The following is a 16274-nucleotide window of genomic DNA, read 5'->3' on the forward strand; positions in this document are numbered from 1 at the left end:
TTTCATGAATCCAGAGGTTGTACTGTATTTTAATGGAGCAGATGACTGAGGGCCCTTTCACACTACCATATAATCCAGAATATCAAGGCAGAAAATCCCTGCTTTGAACTGAGTTATCTGAGTCCACACTACCCTTATATTCCAATTCAAAGCAGAAAATGAGGGATTATATTCAGCTGTGTGGAAGGAGCCTGAGGAATTCTTCCCAGGGTTTTCCTAGTGCCAGTGAAGAGAGGCTGTAGGTGAGAAGATAACAAATCCTAAAAAGAGAATGGGAGATGCACCTCTGAGGTCCCAAATGTTGGTTTAGGTCCACAACTTATCAGAGAACGAAAGGAGAAAGGCTTCAGAGATGCATGGGAGACAACATGCTGCCAATACATTTGAGTATTAAAACCCTCCTTGAGGAAAAACAGAGAAGAAATAATAGATAAGTCAGTTTTGGTTTTTCTTTGAAAAGAACTGTACCAGTTACCCTGAGGAAAGCTTTAATACTTCAATATATTAGACAAGACATTATCTTCTGCACACTTTTTAGGTTGCCTCCTACTTTTTTCTTCACCAGGTGCATCTTCCTTCCACTTACAGTTAATCCAGTGTGAATGTTATCGGATGAGTTAGAAGTACAGTAAAAAACGGGTTTGTAAAGGATTGCTAGATATAGTGTAGCCTTCTCCTTTGAGCTGGAAAAGGGCTTGTGCCCTAGCCAATCAATTAGGTGCACAAGTGGTTTCATCTCATTGCTTGTGAGCCAAGGAAGGAGGACATAGGTGGAGGTGGAGGTGGCGGGAGAGGGTGGCAGGAGCGGGTGTCAGCAGGGTTAGTGCCAGCGAAGAGGTTCTGCCATACATACCACCCAGGTGCAAGTCGATGAGGTCACTGTAATAAGACTCTCCCCAATAGTCTACAACAAGGAATTGGTGGAAGAGAGAGAGTTATTGGTTCAAGTGCCCATCCTGGCTAGCCCACCCCACTCCCTGCCCAGAATTAAAGCAGTCTATAAGAGAAAATGCATACATAAGAGGCTGACAGGGAGCGGAAGAGAGAGAGAAAGAAACAACAAGAAATCATGCAACTTTGTAATAAATATATACACATACATATATATGGATGCAGGAACAACAGAACTCGGAAAATAGGCAGGCAAGAAAGGCAGGTATGGATTTACACAAAGGAGTAGATCAGGCTAGCTTAACTGAGACTACTTTCACTTATGTTCATTTGTGTCGGTATGGCATTGCGCTGTAGTTGTTTGGGGGGGCATTAAGGAAGGATACATAAGCATTTTCCAATGGGGAGCGAACTCAGGGGAAAACAGGACTCCGTTCAACAGAGAAAGGGAAAGAACTTGGCCTGACTTGATTCAGTCTTTCAGGGAACAGTCTTCCCAATTCATCCCCCAATGATCAGTTAAAGAGCATAGGCAGCCAAGATAGTGGCAGAAGGATTTACTCTTTTAACTGTAAGCATGAAATCTGTCAAATAGAAGCAGTTGCAAAATCCTAGTATGGAATGGAGCCATATATTCAGTCAACAGTGTAGAAACACAAGTCTACATTTTAGTCATCAGAAATCAGAGATTTTAATAGCCTAATTTAGAAAAAAAGAAACCGATTTTTCCGTTAAAAAAACAGAATCAGAAATCCTGGTTGATCTACTACACTGATTCCCAACCTTTTTTTTGACCAGGGACCACTTGACCAGAGATCGCTCTCCAACATTAGTACCAAAACGGTTATGAATCAGTTTTTCGTCAACTTTAGATTCAATTTGGTGATTTGGGGTGCTGATTCAGAAAAATTCATTGGATAGGCCACATCAGCTCTAGTTTCTGATACAGAACATATGCCATCCAGTAGTCGCTATCTGCTTGTCCACAGAAAACCATATTTAATAATATAGAGCTGATGTGGTAGTAGTAATCTTTTGTGGGTATTCAACCTCTCCCCTCCCAACATCCCCGTTGCCTTGGCACTATAAGAGAGTTTTGTAAGACCAGTTGCTCTCATTGTCGTGTGGTTTTGAGGCAATGGTGTAGTAATGGTGAGATCGCGGACCATATTTTCTTTCTCATGGACCACTGGTGGCCCACGGACCACAGGTTGGAAACCGCTGATCTACTACAAGGGTGGGCATATTGGAGACCAGAGTACTGACACCATAGGAAACTTCTGTGGTCAGTATCCACCTGTTTCAAAGACAACCTTCTCTTGGTGGTAAATTGCCCACCGCCCCAATGTAATGAAAATACACCACATTCCACCTAAAGAGCATTTGGAGGTGCTTTGGGGGAAAATATTTTTTATGATTTTTATTTTTAATCCGTTGGGGTCACAAAAAAATCCTGGTAGGCTACATATGATCCACAAATTGCAATTTTCTCACCCTGATGTACTGTAAATCATCCCTTTATTAAACAATGCTCCCCCACCACACCTCTGGAAGCAAATCTTTAGAGAGAACACAGTAGGGTTTAGGAACTGGCTTGCATGACTGTGCTAGAAAATATTAAGTAAAAAACAAATTCTCCTGAAAATTCTGAGCATAACCAACCTGTTGTAGATACACTGCCCAAACCAGAAAATATGCCACAGATTAGAATTGGCAAGAGCACAGTGGAGGAGGCAAAGACCAAGTGAAACAAAAGAGTTTCTACATGTCTTGTTGTCTCCTGCCCTGCCCTCCAAAATAATATTATATTCCAAGCCTAGCAATACTCCTTCAGTATAAAAGTATCAGAAATATTTATCTGATAATCATGTTAAAGTCACTTTAGATTTATAATATATAAGAAACCTGCTAAAGTAGAAGTGGTGTAGGAGAAAGGAATGAGGAGTGTAAACTTCAGGATATTCTATATAAAGAAAGGAAGCTACAGGAAGACAGCTAAAGTCTTGTGGACTGTGCACCATAAATAGTTATTTTCTGCTTCTAGTGTGGCTATTTTTAAAGGAACTCCAATGTTTTGTACAGCACTCAATTCTATTACGAAAGAAGTTAATAAGTAAACTGTCAAGTCATACACTTCAGAGTTGATCTAAGGTATGGAAAGTTCATTAAGGCTAATCAGGATTGGGCAACTGTTGAAGGCTAGGGGACTACATTAACGCATTAAACCATAAATGTCTACCTCACTCCATGACTCTATGGCAGTGGTTCTCAACCTGTGGGTCCCCAAATGCTTTGGTCTCCAAATCCCAGAAACACTAACAGCTGATAAACTGGCTGGGAATTCTGGGAGTTGTAGGCCAAAACACCTGGGGACCCACAGGTTGAGAACCACTGCTCTTTGGAATATGGGGGATTTCTCACCATGTTTTTCAGGGCATTTTGAGAGGGGAAAATTTAAAAACAGTTTGCAAATATTTACTTTAATCTGGGGAGGGTAGTTTAAGGGGTCCACAAACATGCTGAAAATGCCCTCCATATCCCTTACAAGATATGAATTATTCTGAATTTTTTTTATTAAAGGCAAAAATATATTTTATAAAATAGTTTGTACCCCTGGGAGATCCTGGGGATGAAACAAATGATCCTGAGGTTCATACAGAGTCTAAACTTCATATTTTCCCCACCCTTGTACTACTCCAAATGACTTGAGCCTCATCAAGTGGCTGTTTTTGGTACATGTTATTACAGCTCATTGTTATTGTTTTGTCATACAAACAGCAACGTTTGGATTTTCTGCCTCATTTACTAAATGTCTTGGGAAAATTTTGGAGAAATAAATGTTCCTTCAAAATCATCAAAAAGAGTAAGTTCAACAGGATTTTGCCCACTATGGACAAAAAAGCAATACAGATAATAATAAATTGTGCTTTAGAGGACCGTTTCCTATATCAGAGACAGGGAGCCTATGGCCTTCCTCCAGGTTCTCCATCCCACCTTTCATTCCTCTAGCAGAATATTAGAGGCTGATGAGAACCAGATTCAAACAACATCTGGTAGGTCACAGGCTCCACAACTCTGCTTTATACAAATATAATGCCGTCTCAGGGAAACATGTTTACACTGTATGTCAATAAATGCATAGCATCTATTTTACCATAAGCATTTGTGGTAAAGGGCACACAGGAAGAATGGATAGTTGAAAGGGGGGATATACCTTTCCCTATGATGCACTACCTGTTAAATGCAAAGGAATCTTGTAGGAACTTTGAGAATAACTAACAGAATTAAGTTGCTAGTATAATTTTCAAAAACTTCTTTGCTACAAGATCCCTTTGCATGCTGACATTTTAGACTAACATGGCTCTTGTCTATGAATTCCATTTGTTAAAAGATAATGGAGCTGTGCAGTTGTTTTTCCACTTTATTTCCCATTTTGTTTGTTACTGTGTTGATCGAGACTGGGTGTGTTGCCTTATTTCATAAAATGGTGGTTTGCAAGGTATATGGAAAAGATATAGTAAGTTTGTGCTGATATTGAGGGCATGGTAAAAGAAGAATATGAAGCTGGACAGAAAGCCTGGAAGTCTTGGAATGTGAGATTTTTTTTTCTAGGCCTAGATTATTTCCTACAAGAATCTTGAGGTAGGATATTTTTTCAGCAATAGCAAATTATTTATACTCTGATATCCCTCAAAGCTCTGACATGGGCAACTGGAGTTCAATACTTCTGGAGGGCGCCAGACTGGAGAAGCCAATGCTTTGACTTATTCTACATTTGTACCCCCATTCTGCTGTTACATCTCTCTCATCCCGCCACACCATCCTTGAAAGCAGTCCATTTATTTCCACAATCTATTCCAGTGGTTCCCAACCTTTGGTCCTGTGGTTGTTTTGGACTTCAACTCCCAGAAATGCCATCTATCTTACCAACAGTTAGAAATTGTGGAAGCTGAAGTCCAAAGCATATGGCAGACCAAAGACTGGGAACCACTGATCTATTCAGCTTCTAGTGATATCAACAATAACAGAATTGGGGAATTGTCCAGTCTGTCAGAAGTTGTTGCACTGCAATTCCCAGCAAGGAAAGTCAAATGTGAGAGATACTGGAACCTATAATATCTGGAGAGCTATATGATTCCTACCCCGACCCATTCAAAAGTGGGTGACTAGAAAAGAAGTTAGTGTCAGCTTACAAGTTAATGTTTCTTTGCTGCCAATTTGAAAGGATATCCATATATAAATGCATAAAGCCTGTTGTTGATCCATTACCCCTGACGAGTGAAACAATTCCAATGGCTACATATATATGGCATTGCCACCAACATTTCTGAACGGCACTTCCATAAGCCCTCAACACTGGTTATATTGACTAGAAGTGATGGAAGCTGAAGATCCACCAAAATCTGAAGTGTCACAGCTGATCCTCCTTACTTCAGGTAGAGGCTCATTTTTCAGAATTAAGCAAAATCTCTTGCAATGGTGGGATTTGGTGGTTACAGAAAACAAGCAAGAAATTTAGACTTATTTCATTCCATGTGCTATTATAAAAAACTGTCTGGAACAGGAAGTTATCTACCAAGAGATCTAAGAATAAGAAATGGTGAACACTGAGAGAACTAAAATCTTTTAAGTGTTTCAGATAGTATCATCTGAGAATTATCTTGACAAATAACTGAAAATCCTCCCACATTCCTATATGAAATTTCATTGTGCCCAACTAAGTAAGGAAAAGGTTATTCTAAGCCAGTGGTTCTCAACCTGTGTGTCCCCAGATGTTTTGGCCTTCAACTCCCAGAAATCCTAAAGGTTGGTAAACTGGATAGGATTTCTGGGAGTTGTAGGCCAAAATACTGGGGAACCACAGGTTGAGAACCACTGATCCAAGCCATAGTGTGGGAAATCATTGTGTGGGAAATCAGTGGGGGAAAATTACATAGCAAAGATCTTCAGTTTCCTCATCAGTTAAAAGATAGAAGTAAGAGGCCCCTTACATCCATGGTACATAATGCACATCTTATGGTTGCCTTTATTTGATATGCAGAGAGGATACTGGAAAATGGTATAAGGAAAATCATAATGTAACCATGTCCGTTCCCAAAGATGAGCCAGTCCACCATGTCTAATTTTCTCCTTTGTAAAGTTTAATGAAATTCACTGCATGATGCAATACTATAACATACTGAGTTTCCCCAAGTTCTCTAATGGCAGTCAATGAAGAGGGACGTGGTGAGTTTCACCAGGCACTTAAGAGTCCAAGGGAGGACTAGATGTAGGAGGACCCCCCACTCCCTTTGCACCATAACCACTTTGAGTCCCCCTAGGGGTGAGAAAAGTGGTATATAAATGCTGTAAATAAATAATAATAAATAATAACGTCTAGCTCCGCTCTTCATCTTCTTTACCCATCCTAACCCCCAATACCAGTCATTTAATTCTGGTCATCAAGAGTATAACATGCTGTTTAGCTAGGAGACCAGGGCAATCTTTCCACAAGATATGTGAAGTTCAGCTCCACTTGCTCAAGTAAGATGACTTGTGTTTGTGCCAAATTTGCAGAGAGCACATGGTACTTGCTAGGGCTGTTCTGTGATGGTCCCTTGTGAGGATGATAATGTTGGTTCACAGCACCATTAATTAAAATGACTCTTTTATTCAACTTGCTGGACAAAGCAAAGGCTTCTTTGCTATGATATAGCTTTATTTGCTTAAATATTTCACAGATGGATAGTTTATAAGCTGCACTTCAACTTTTTAGAAAATGTGACCAGGAGGTTGACAAACCTCGCTCTGTAACAGAAGAAGAGAGACAAATTTTCAGAGCAAATGTAAGTCTACTATGGAACCTTGTCTTAGTAGAAATAGTTTCAAAGGAAAAGGGTTCCAAGATATGATGCAGAAGAGAAAAGACAACTGTAATCCATTTGTTTAAGAAATTAATTAAAAAAACAATTTTCAGCTTAGGAAGGGATCAGAACATCAATTGTAACAAATCTTTGCATGAAAATATAAGCAGCAAAGATACAAAACCACATAAAACAGTGAATTATGAAAGATACCTGCTTCACCCCTAAGTGCCTTCTCAACAGCAACCCCTCTTTCCTCCAGTTGCCTCTGCTTTTCTTCTACTTGTTCCAGCTGCCGTTGGATAATCTATGGAAAGAGAACAGCAAGTATCAGCAAAAATTCTCACTCTCCTTATGCATCCAAATGATAGCATGCTAATCTCAAGAATCTTAAATGCTACAAAAATGGGGAGAAGACAATTAAGAGTTCCCCCAAAGACATATATGTATAAGCACTCACCATTAGGGAATAGGTTTTCTTCTTTTTACTAAAACTCCAATGATTCCCGAGGATACAGTCAAAATAAATAATTTTTCTCAGCTATCACCCTCCAAGGAAAACCAATATTGCTATTTGAGTTAATATACAGTATATTAAACGCACTCTACAATGTCAGGTGAAGCATCTTGCATTCCTGACTTATTGTGGAGACTGAATGTGTGAGAACTACTCCTTCTTTTCCTGCTCCATGTCCAAAGTGTCAAGCAATTTATATTCCTTTTTGATTTTCACTTTTGCCATCAGGTTCCTTGGTCCTCATTCTCTACCTAAACTAAGTACTATATATACTCGAGCATAAGCTGAAATTTTCAGCCCCTTTTTTAAGGCTGAAAAAGCCACCTTGTCTTATATTTGAGTCAAGATTATCTATTATTTTACTCTGTTAATAATAATAATAATAATAATAATAATAATATGACTGGAACGGCAATTTGACGAACGAGACTGTTTTATTAATGATTGTTTTATTGCTTATTGATGCATGGTTTTAATTTGATTTATGTTTAATTGTAGTGTATAATTGCAATTGTTTGTATTGGCATTGAATTTTGCCATTACTTATATGTAAACCTCTTTAAGTCCCCCTCGGGGTGAGAAAAGTGGTATAGAAATACTGTAAATAAATAAATAAATAAATTACTCTATTTATTATTATTACAATTACATTATTTTAATCTATTTATTATTATTACATTTATTATTTTCACTATTTATTATTGTTATTATTACATTTATTATTTTACTCTATTATTACTGTTATTATTACATTTCCATTATTTCAGTCTATTATTCTTATTACATTTATTATTTTACTTTATTATTATTGGAAGGATACGTAAGCACATTTACATTGAAGATTAGAATAATGATTTTATCAGAGATGGGCAGTCTTACCTTAAATGAAAGTTTTATGTAAATATTCAGAAACATTTAACCTACTGATGTCTCAGTTAATGTAATTTTATTGGTATATAATTTTATTTTGAAATTTACCAGCAGCTGCTGCATTTCCTATCTTTGGCTTATACTCGAGTCAATACGTTTTCCCAATTTTTTGTGGTTTATACTAGAGTATATATGGTATATATTTTTATAACTGAATCTATACATATTCTTCTTGCTGCTCTATTTTTCCTCCCTATTTTGTTATTTCCCAATCTGTCAAATCTAGATTGAAAGCTTTCCAGGGCACAAATTAATTGGTCTTTTGCTTCTGGTATTTTAAAGTACCCATTCTTTGACTTTGTAGAATCATTGCAAAACACATATGCATCTATATCACCTACAGTCAAAATAAATCTTTCTCATACAGTTTTTTCGAAGAGTGGAAATCTTAACAAAAAGAGAAGAATGGGCACTGGTGGAAAACAAATCAAAGCACATCTACCTTGGGAAAGAATCAATCCATTTTCTCTAACTGCTCTAAGAGGCAAACCCTCCAACTTTGGACATCAAGTTTTGAAGAATTTCTGCCATATCACACATCGTTAATATTTATGTTCAAGTCAATTCCAACTTATGAAAGCATAAGGTGAACTTATTATGGGAGTTTCTAGGCAGAATTTGTTGAAAAGTGGCTTGCCCTTGCCTTCCTCTGAGGCTGAGGGACTGTGACTTGCCCAAGGTCACCCTTGGCTGAGTGGGAACCTGAACTGTAACTGTCCCAGTCCAGTACTCCAACGACTGCATTCCCTGCTGGCTTTATATAATACATGCTGTTCAACATATAGCAGCTGTTAATGATGAAGCACAATGATTATACAAATGAACTAAATGTCAAGAGTTTACGCAAGAAACATTTACACTGTATTTATTGGAAGCACAGTGTTCCCTCACTACTTCGTTGTTCGCTTTTCACAGACTCGTTGTTTTGTGTTTTTTTTAAAAATTGAATGTAAAATATACAAGTAGTGAGGGAACACTGTATACCTATTACCTGTGAGGACCCTCCCACATGGATTTGGTGGTCGTGGTTGGTTAAAATCATCCCCTCCAATGCCATGTTTCCCAGAGCAGCTACCGGAAGGTGAACAAGGCACACAAGTGGGGAAGGAGGAGGAGAAGGGGAGCCAGGTGTGTGAGATGGAGCCAGTGGGAAGTGTGGTGTGCAAGGGGAGGGGGGAAAGAGGAGAGGAAAGAGAAGGTGAAGGGATTGAGTGAGGGGGGGGAGTGGGCGGAGCCACTCCTAGGAGGGGGTGATCTTTCGCGAGCGCTGAGGCAGTACATATATATCGTCCCTACTTCGCGAATTTTCATTTATCGTGGGTGTTCCTGGAACGTAACACCTGTGATAAGTGAGGGAACATTGTATAACATACACTTTTCTGGTTTTCAGAGGTGTGGTCATCCTACACCTCTCTTTAAACTGTTTCAAGTAAAGTGAGGCAGAATGCATAGCTGTACCTGGGCCCTGTGTAACCTTTTGAGCTCCTCTTGCTTGGCTTGGCGGCGAGCAGCTTTCTGCACCCGTCTGGTCAGTTTGGCATTGAGCTCATCCTCCGTGTACGCTTTCTGTAGTAACAAGAAAAAAAGATTGTGTTTCAGCCTGTAAACCAAACTATCAGTCCTACTGACTTGGAACCAAGTATTTCTTAAAGGGCTGTGTGCTAGACTTCCTGCCCAGCCATCCATGTGGGTGGTAGCAGTGCAGCAGATAGGCCTTGGTGGAAGAGTAAGGAAAAAGTGAATCATGTGCAAAGCAGTGATTTTATGCAGTGTTTCAAGCTACAGCTAAATTCTTTTTAATGCATCTTGCAGCCTGCCCCAAATAAAGCAGTTGCTCCTTATTTCTCTTTGAAGACGTAACTCTGTATTACTAGCTCATCAAGCCTTGCTAAAAAATCACTTCATAATCAAATCAAGTTAACAAGTGAGCTGCATGTAGCTGTGCAAAGTATGGCACACGGTGAACTGCCTGCCTGTGCCATGATGAGACCAGCTTGCAAAAGAACCCCACATTACCATACAATCACCTGGTCCAGTCAGCATAATGAAAGAGGAAAAAAGATCTGCAGGACCATGGGATTCAACTGGTGTTGGAGTATCAAGTCAACCATGAGTGGAGGAAATGACTATGTGAATTGTTACTCATAGAAGAGAAAGTCTTCTCAATACACTAACTGGAATGCCTGGGGGGAGGTTATGTGAAAAACTTTAAAGTACCTCAAAGACAGACATGTACCTTTTGTAGTTACTTTGGAGCAGGGGTTCATACTTCTATACAGAAACCAGCACAGAAGTATGACAAACTAGATAAATGGGTTCTGTGTTACATATCTTTATGCCTTTTGAATACTGACCAGCCCTCAGTGGACAAAGGCGAATCAAGATTATTTATAAGCATCTCCATATTTCAACACCATTTTATCAATAGATTGAACCAGACAGTATGGTTAAAATCTTAAACAGATTTGAGGAAAAAAGAGAAGAAATACCATTCCAGTAATTACCAGAGTTTGTTAAGTGGAAAAAGAGACCCCGCAGTATAGAAAATCAATGCCCCTTTATGACCACAACACCTTTAAGACCCAGTTACACTGGCAGCTTATATGACTACATGGCCACAGATGCAAAGGGAATGTATATGCCACGAGAAACGCTAATTAATGGACACTCTTGTATTGTTCTGTCCAATACTTCTCATGTACTCTGTAACAAAAGATGCTGGTACAATCTCATCCTTTGGTTTAAAAATCTGGTCCAAAGAATGATCCAGAAGCAGATGCTTAAACTATATTTTGATAAGCTGGATAAATAATGATTCCTGATTACAACACATCTTTTCAAAAGTATCATGGTTTAAGTGTTATGGCTCCCCACCTCATTCTCCTTATGTTGAGATCTCTCTAAGCATATGACATTATGCCAATTACCATGTCATATAGTACTATAGAGATATGGAACTACAATATTCCTTATCAAATATGCTTTGACCCAGAAGTGATCTGTATCTCGGCTTCCTCCACCCCCCAGATTTTGGAATATTTGCATATACATGAAGAGGTATCCTGGAAATAGGACCCAAACACAAAATTAATTTATATTTCATATATACCTTTTAAACATAGCTTCAAGGTATCACAATATTTAATTTTAAGCATAAAACAAAGTTTGTGTACACCAGAGAGCAAAGGTGCCACTATCTGAGTCACCCATGTTCTCAAGTCTGGATTTTGGAATTTTGGAAAAGGGATACTCAATGTATGTATGCAAATTAAGATTTGGAGAACTGTATCAATGAAGAAAACAACTTATTTGTCTTTTTAAAACTATTTTTATTTTGTGCACTCTGTGCAAGCCTACACCTTTGTAACAATCATACAGTATGTGTTGTGTAACGATGACTATTTGTTTTTTATTATTTCCATGTCCAAAATACTCTGTGGCATAATGATTAGAGGACACAGAGACCAGAGATCCAATCTGAAAACTGCATTCACTTCACTCATTGATCCTGGGACCTTGAGGGAATCACTTTGTCTGAGTCTAAGGTAATTCAGAAGATTGTTGTGATAATAAATAAGGGGAACCATTTAAATCAGTGGTTCTCAACCTGTGGGTCCCCAGGTGTTTTGGCCTACAACTCCCAGAAATCCCAGCAAGTTTACAAGCTGTTAGGATTTCTGGGAGTTGAAGGCCAAAACATCTGGGGACCCACAGGTTGAGAACCACTGATTTAAATCATCCTGAGCTGTTTTTAGGGAAGAGTTAAATAGCAATGTAATAATAAATGAAATAATTTTTGGATGCCTGCCACAGACGTGGGTGAAACTTCAGGAGTGAATGCTTCTGGAACATGGCCATGCAGCCCGGAAAACTCACAGCAACCCAGTGTTTCTGGCCATGAAAGTCTTCAACAACACAAATACGTATTGTTTATACTCTTAATTTTGCAGGTTTAGAAATTCAGACTATTCAGCTAAAACACCCTGGAAAGTGAAGAAACTGAAATGAAGATCACCACTTCTCCCTGCTGGATTTTTGATGTACATATTGCACGCCCTTCACGTGGATACGAAGTTTTGGGCCTTGAAGATGATCTGTCATTCATATTTGTTAATCATTTCTTACATGCACAGCAAGGATGAAGTTAGTACAATTGAAGGCAGGAAAAGGGACACAGAGTGATATTTTGCTTCATGAATAACAGGTATGCATGCAACCATGGCCAGTCAATGAGAATGGAGACACTACCTTTGATGCGTATGATCTCTTGAATGCCAAGGCGTGTGGGACGTAAATCGACTTTAAAAGGGGGAGGGAGGGGGAGGAATAGCAAAGGCAGAAACAAAAACAAACAACATGGAGCAAAATCAGTTTGAAGTTAAAACACTGAAAAGAAAATGAACAATAATAAAAAACACAAAGGCTGGTTGAAATGCAACATGAAACTACACAAGGAGTGAATTCTTCAGGATCTGGAAACACACAATGGAAACATATTGCTAAAGAAGAAAAAGCTGGATTCCTGAAGATTGCTTCCTACAGGAAGAGCGTCTTGAAAGCGTTACTAGACACAGTTTCTGATCTTAATATTTCTAACCTATGTATAAATATGTATAAGGGCAAATGCTAGACCAACTCTGGGCAGCTTGTGCACTTGTAACACTCTTATGGCAAGGGCAAAATCATAGGCACTGGAGCCAAATCTAGCCCCCCTGAAGAACTAAGTTCATCCTCTCTGATATATCCTTTGGTCTTGCACTGGAAGAAAGGTGGGCTATTAACTACATAAATAAACCTTCCTTATAATATTATAATATAATACAGCTTGCATTTGAAAATGCCCAGTCCCTAGTTATAAATGCTCAGTCCCTAGATTCCTTAATAATATTTTGCTCTCTACACTTCATCCATTATCCGGCCCAGCAAAACGCTGCTTGCACTATCCCATGCCCGGCCCTTTTACACCCTGGTCACGGCCATTGCACTACTGGCTATTTGTTTTGTTGAGTATTGTTTTGATTCTGTTTTAACGCTGCTGTTTTATACCCTTATGCTTTATTGAATTGTGCTTTTATCTGGACTGTTATATTTAACTATGCTTTCATTTAAAGTGTGTTTTTGCTTGGATGGACTGTTTTGTATTAGTGTCTGTGGGCATTTTGTCTCATATGTAAGCCACCCCAAGTCCCTTCGGGTAGATGGTGGCAGGGTATAAGAATAAAGGAGTTGTTGTTGTTGTTGTTGTTGTTGTTGTTATTGTTTCGTGATTTCTATTTTTGTGCATTTTTTCCTTAATTTTAAAAGTTTGAAAAACCTCTCCTAAGGCTTAGTCTCCTTCGGGGTGAGAAGGGCAGCATATAAATGTCATTAATAATAATAATAATAATAATAATAATAATAATAATAATATAATTACTAGTAGGATGTGCTTTAAGCTAAGAATATCCTTTTTATCTTTAGCCAGACCTACTACTGGAATGTGGCCTATTAAAACTTCACTAAAACTGAATTCATATATCAGGCTGAAAGAGCTTTCGTACTTTTGTTTTATGGACTTTAAAGAAATTAAACAATTTTTTTTTCATAATGTTGAAAGTTGTGTCCAACCTTTTCTAATTTTCATAATCGCACAACTTGTGTCCTAGCCTAAGTAATTGCACGGCAATAGTTTTTCAGGAAATTCAGCTTGGCTAACACAAATGCATAAGCATTAGTAGAAAACGGAGGGGGAGAAATCTGAGAATTCAAGGCTACACCTCAGTTGTCACAGACAGAAACACATTTTTGAACAGTTCACTACTACGTGAATCACATACTATACAACATATTCATACTAACAATAGCTTCTAGGAAATTGACAGAAATTGCTACTAGCATTTCCTTTGCGCTTCTAGTGTTACGAATTAGACAAAACCAAAGCGCTAATACTGATTAAGTCTCCCTTATCTGAAATTTTGGAACCAGAATGTTTTTTGGATTTTGGAATTTGGTGTGGACTGGTTGATGTCATTTTGCAGGGGGGCTTGTAAAATGCCTGCCCCCCCCCCCCCCCCCCCCGGCTGGGATCTGAAGAAAAGCCCTGTGTGACTAAAGAGTTTTTGGTTTTGGAATAATTTGGATTTTATATTTTCGGATAAGGAAGATTCACCCTGAAATCACAAAATATTACTTTACATCACACCAACTTGGGAACAGAGGGTGCAGTAATACAACAAGAAGAGCAATGGCTAGGTCTCAATCTATTAATAATTTAAGAACAGTCATGTCGCCAAGTGAGGGAAATAAATAACTGGCTTCAGAAGTTACACATAAAATCATACTCTGCAATTCTATAAGAAAACCCCACACCATCCTACAGTTTCTGTCGTCACAGCTCACTAGCATGGAAAGTATCAGAGGGTTTTGGTGTGCAGCCATGATTTACCCAAGGCTTTCAAGTGTGTTTCCATAGCTGATCAGGGATTTGAACTCTAGTCTACAGAATCATAGCCCAATTTTCAAATCGTTACACTACGCTAAACATAAATCTAAGTATCCTGATGATTCATGTGGTGATGATCAAATGGCTTGCACTACCATTTTACTGCACTAAATTTGTTATGATTAATTGATATGCATTTCCCATTTATGAAGGAGTTTATTAACAGGGTAGCTGAAGTTGGCACAGAAATCATTGTTTGTACCCTTTTCAGTGCTTGATTATTTTTTAGGCAAGTTTCAAGGTTGTATTAATTGCATTCTTCACTAAGTATTAAGAAATATGGTTTTTCTTCACCACTGAAAATGCAAAATAGAGCCCTACTCAAAAATTGCTCTTTAGAGCAGAACTTTCCTAACTGTGTGTCATGACACATTAGTGCAGTGATTCTCAACTTGTGGGTCCCCAGATGTTTTGGTCTTCAGCTTCGAGAAATCCTAACAGTTGGTAAACTGGCTGGGATTTCTGGGAGCTGTAGGCTAAAACACCTGGGGACCCACAGGTTGAGAACCATTGCATTAGTGTGTCAGTTGCAGAGTCTACATGTGTCACATGAATGTAATGAGAAACCTCTAAGTCTATGTGAAATAAGCAATAAATCATATAGTTTTAAAAATATAAATGAAAGATTTTCATGAGCTATGTTGTGTCCCCATTCATTTCCTTATTACGATTTATGTATGCATCTGTATCTCTTATAAGAGGTTGGTTTAATCTCTGGCTTGCTAGTAAACGGTAATTACTGTGTCGTAAAATTATGCATGTCTAAATAATGTGACACTGACATGAAATGTTTGGAAAACTCTGCTTTTGAAATTGATTCTCTCTTTTTCTCACACTTAGGTAATCTGTCTGAGGAAGTATCAGTTGAAGCAATGTTTATTCCATGCTACATGATCATGTGAACATCAGGAAAACTGTAAGGCTAAGACTGAACAGACATATCTGAGTGACGGCATCATGATTAATCTGAGCTCCTCAGTAATGTCCCTTTCCCACATCATTTCCAGCAGCCCGAGGTACCTCCTCCTTCCTCAGTATCCCAGATGCAACATGGAACCTGCCAGGAAAAACCTGGTGGCAAGCATGAAAGAAGTATAAAGAAGAGTCAAATAAAAAGAACAATGGGGGGGGGGGGGGGGTTACTAGAGAGAAACTTGGCAATTGATAATAGAATATGGTCTCATTTGCTGTTGAAACAACAATATTATACCACTGTTCATTTTTCCAAGGACAGCTACTCTGGCTACATTTTATCACCTCATCTAAAAGTGACCTAAGGAGCTTAAGTTGGTAGCAGGAAGGCCTGCACTGATTGCTGTGCATGTGCTTTCATATAATAACATCAGGTCCTTTTGTCAAAGATAGTTTATGTCTGACCAACAGCATTCCTATAATTATTGTTGTTATTGCAATAAATGAAAAAGATTTTATAGTTGTCTCTCCACCCACATTTGCAGTTTTGACTTTTGTGGATTTGATTTTTCATGGATTTGATTAAAAGTGTTCTCTCTAAGGGTGGTTCCACACAGAAATTAAACACACTTCGGAGCGGGTTTAAGAAACCCGTTCCAAAGGGGATTTAAATCCACACAGTCTGGGGAAAAAATGAACT

The 16274-nt window shown here is 38.5% G+C and overlaps 1 protein-coding gene across 8 annotated transcripts in view; it reads right to left on the bottom strand.

Annotated features, from left to right (window-relative positions):
* The window catches only part of MICAL3 (microtubule associated monooxygenase, calponin and LIM domain containing 3), a 242698-nt gene that overhangs the window by 17983 nt on the left and 208441 nt on the right, over positions 1-16274 (bottom strand). For 7 of the 8 annotated variants that reach the window (XM_060776669.2, XM_060776673.2, XM_060776671.2 and 4 more), the window contains 4 exons: positions 15683-15733; positions 12430-12480; positions 9640-9747; positions 6948-7041 (listed from right to left, as the gene is read on the bottom strand). In XM_060776669.2, coding sequence (XP_060632652.2) covers positions 6948-7041; positions 9640-9747; positions 12430-12480; positions 15683-15733 — 304 coding nt within the window. Of the gene's footprint in view, positions 1-853; positions 905-6947; positions 7042-9639; positions 9748-12429; positions 12481-15682; positions 15734-16274 lie in introns of all 8 variants that reach the window. The other variant, XM_067469291.1, reaches the window with a different exon arrangement.

This window comes from Anolis sagrei, chromosome 5, assembly GCF_037176765.1.
Source record: "Anolis sagrei isolate rAnoSag1 chromosome 5, rAnoSag1.mat, whole genome shotgun sequence".
Classification (NCBI taxonomy): domain Eukaryota; kingdom Metazoa; phylum Chordata; class Lepidosauria; order Squamata; family Dactyloidae; genus Anolis; species Anolis sagrei.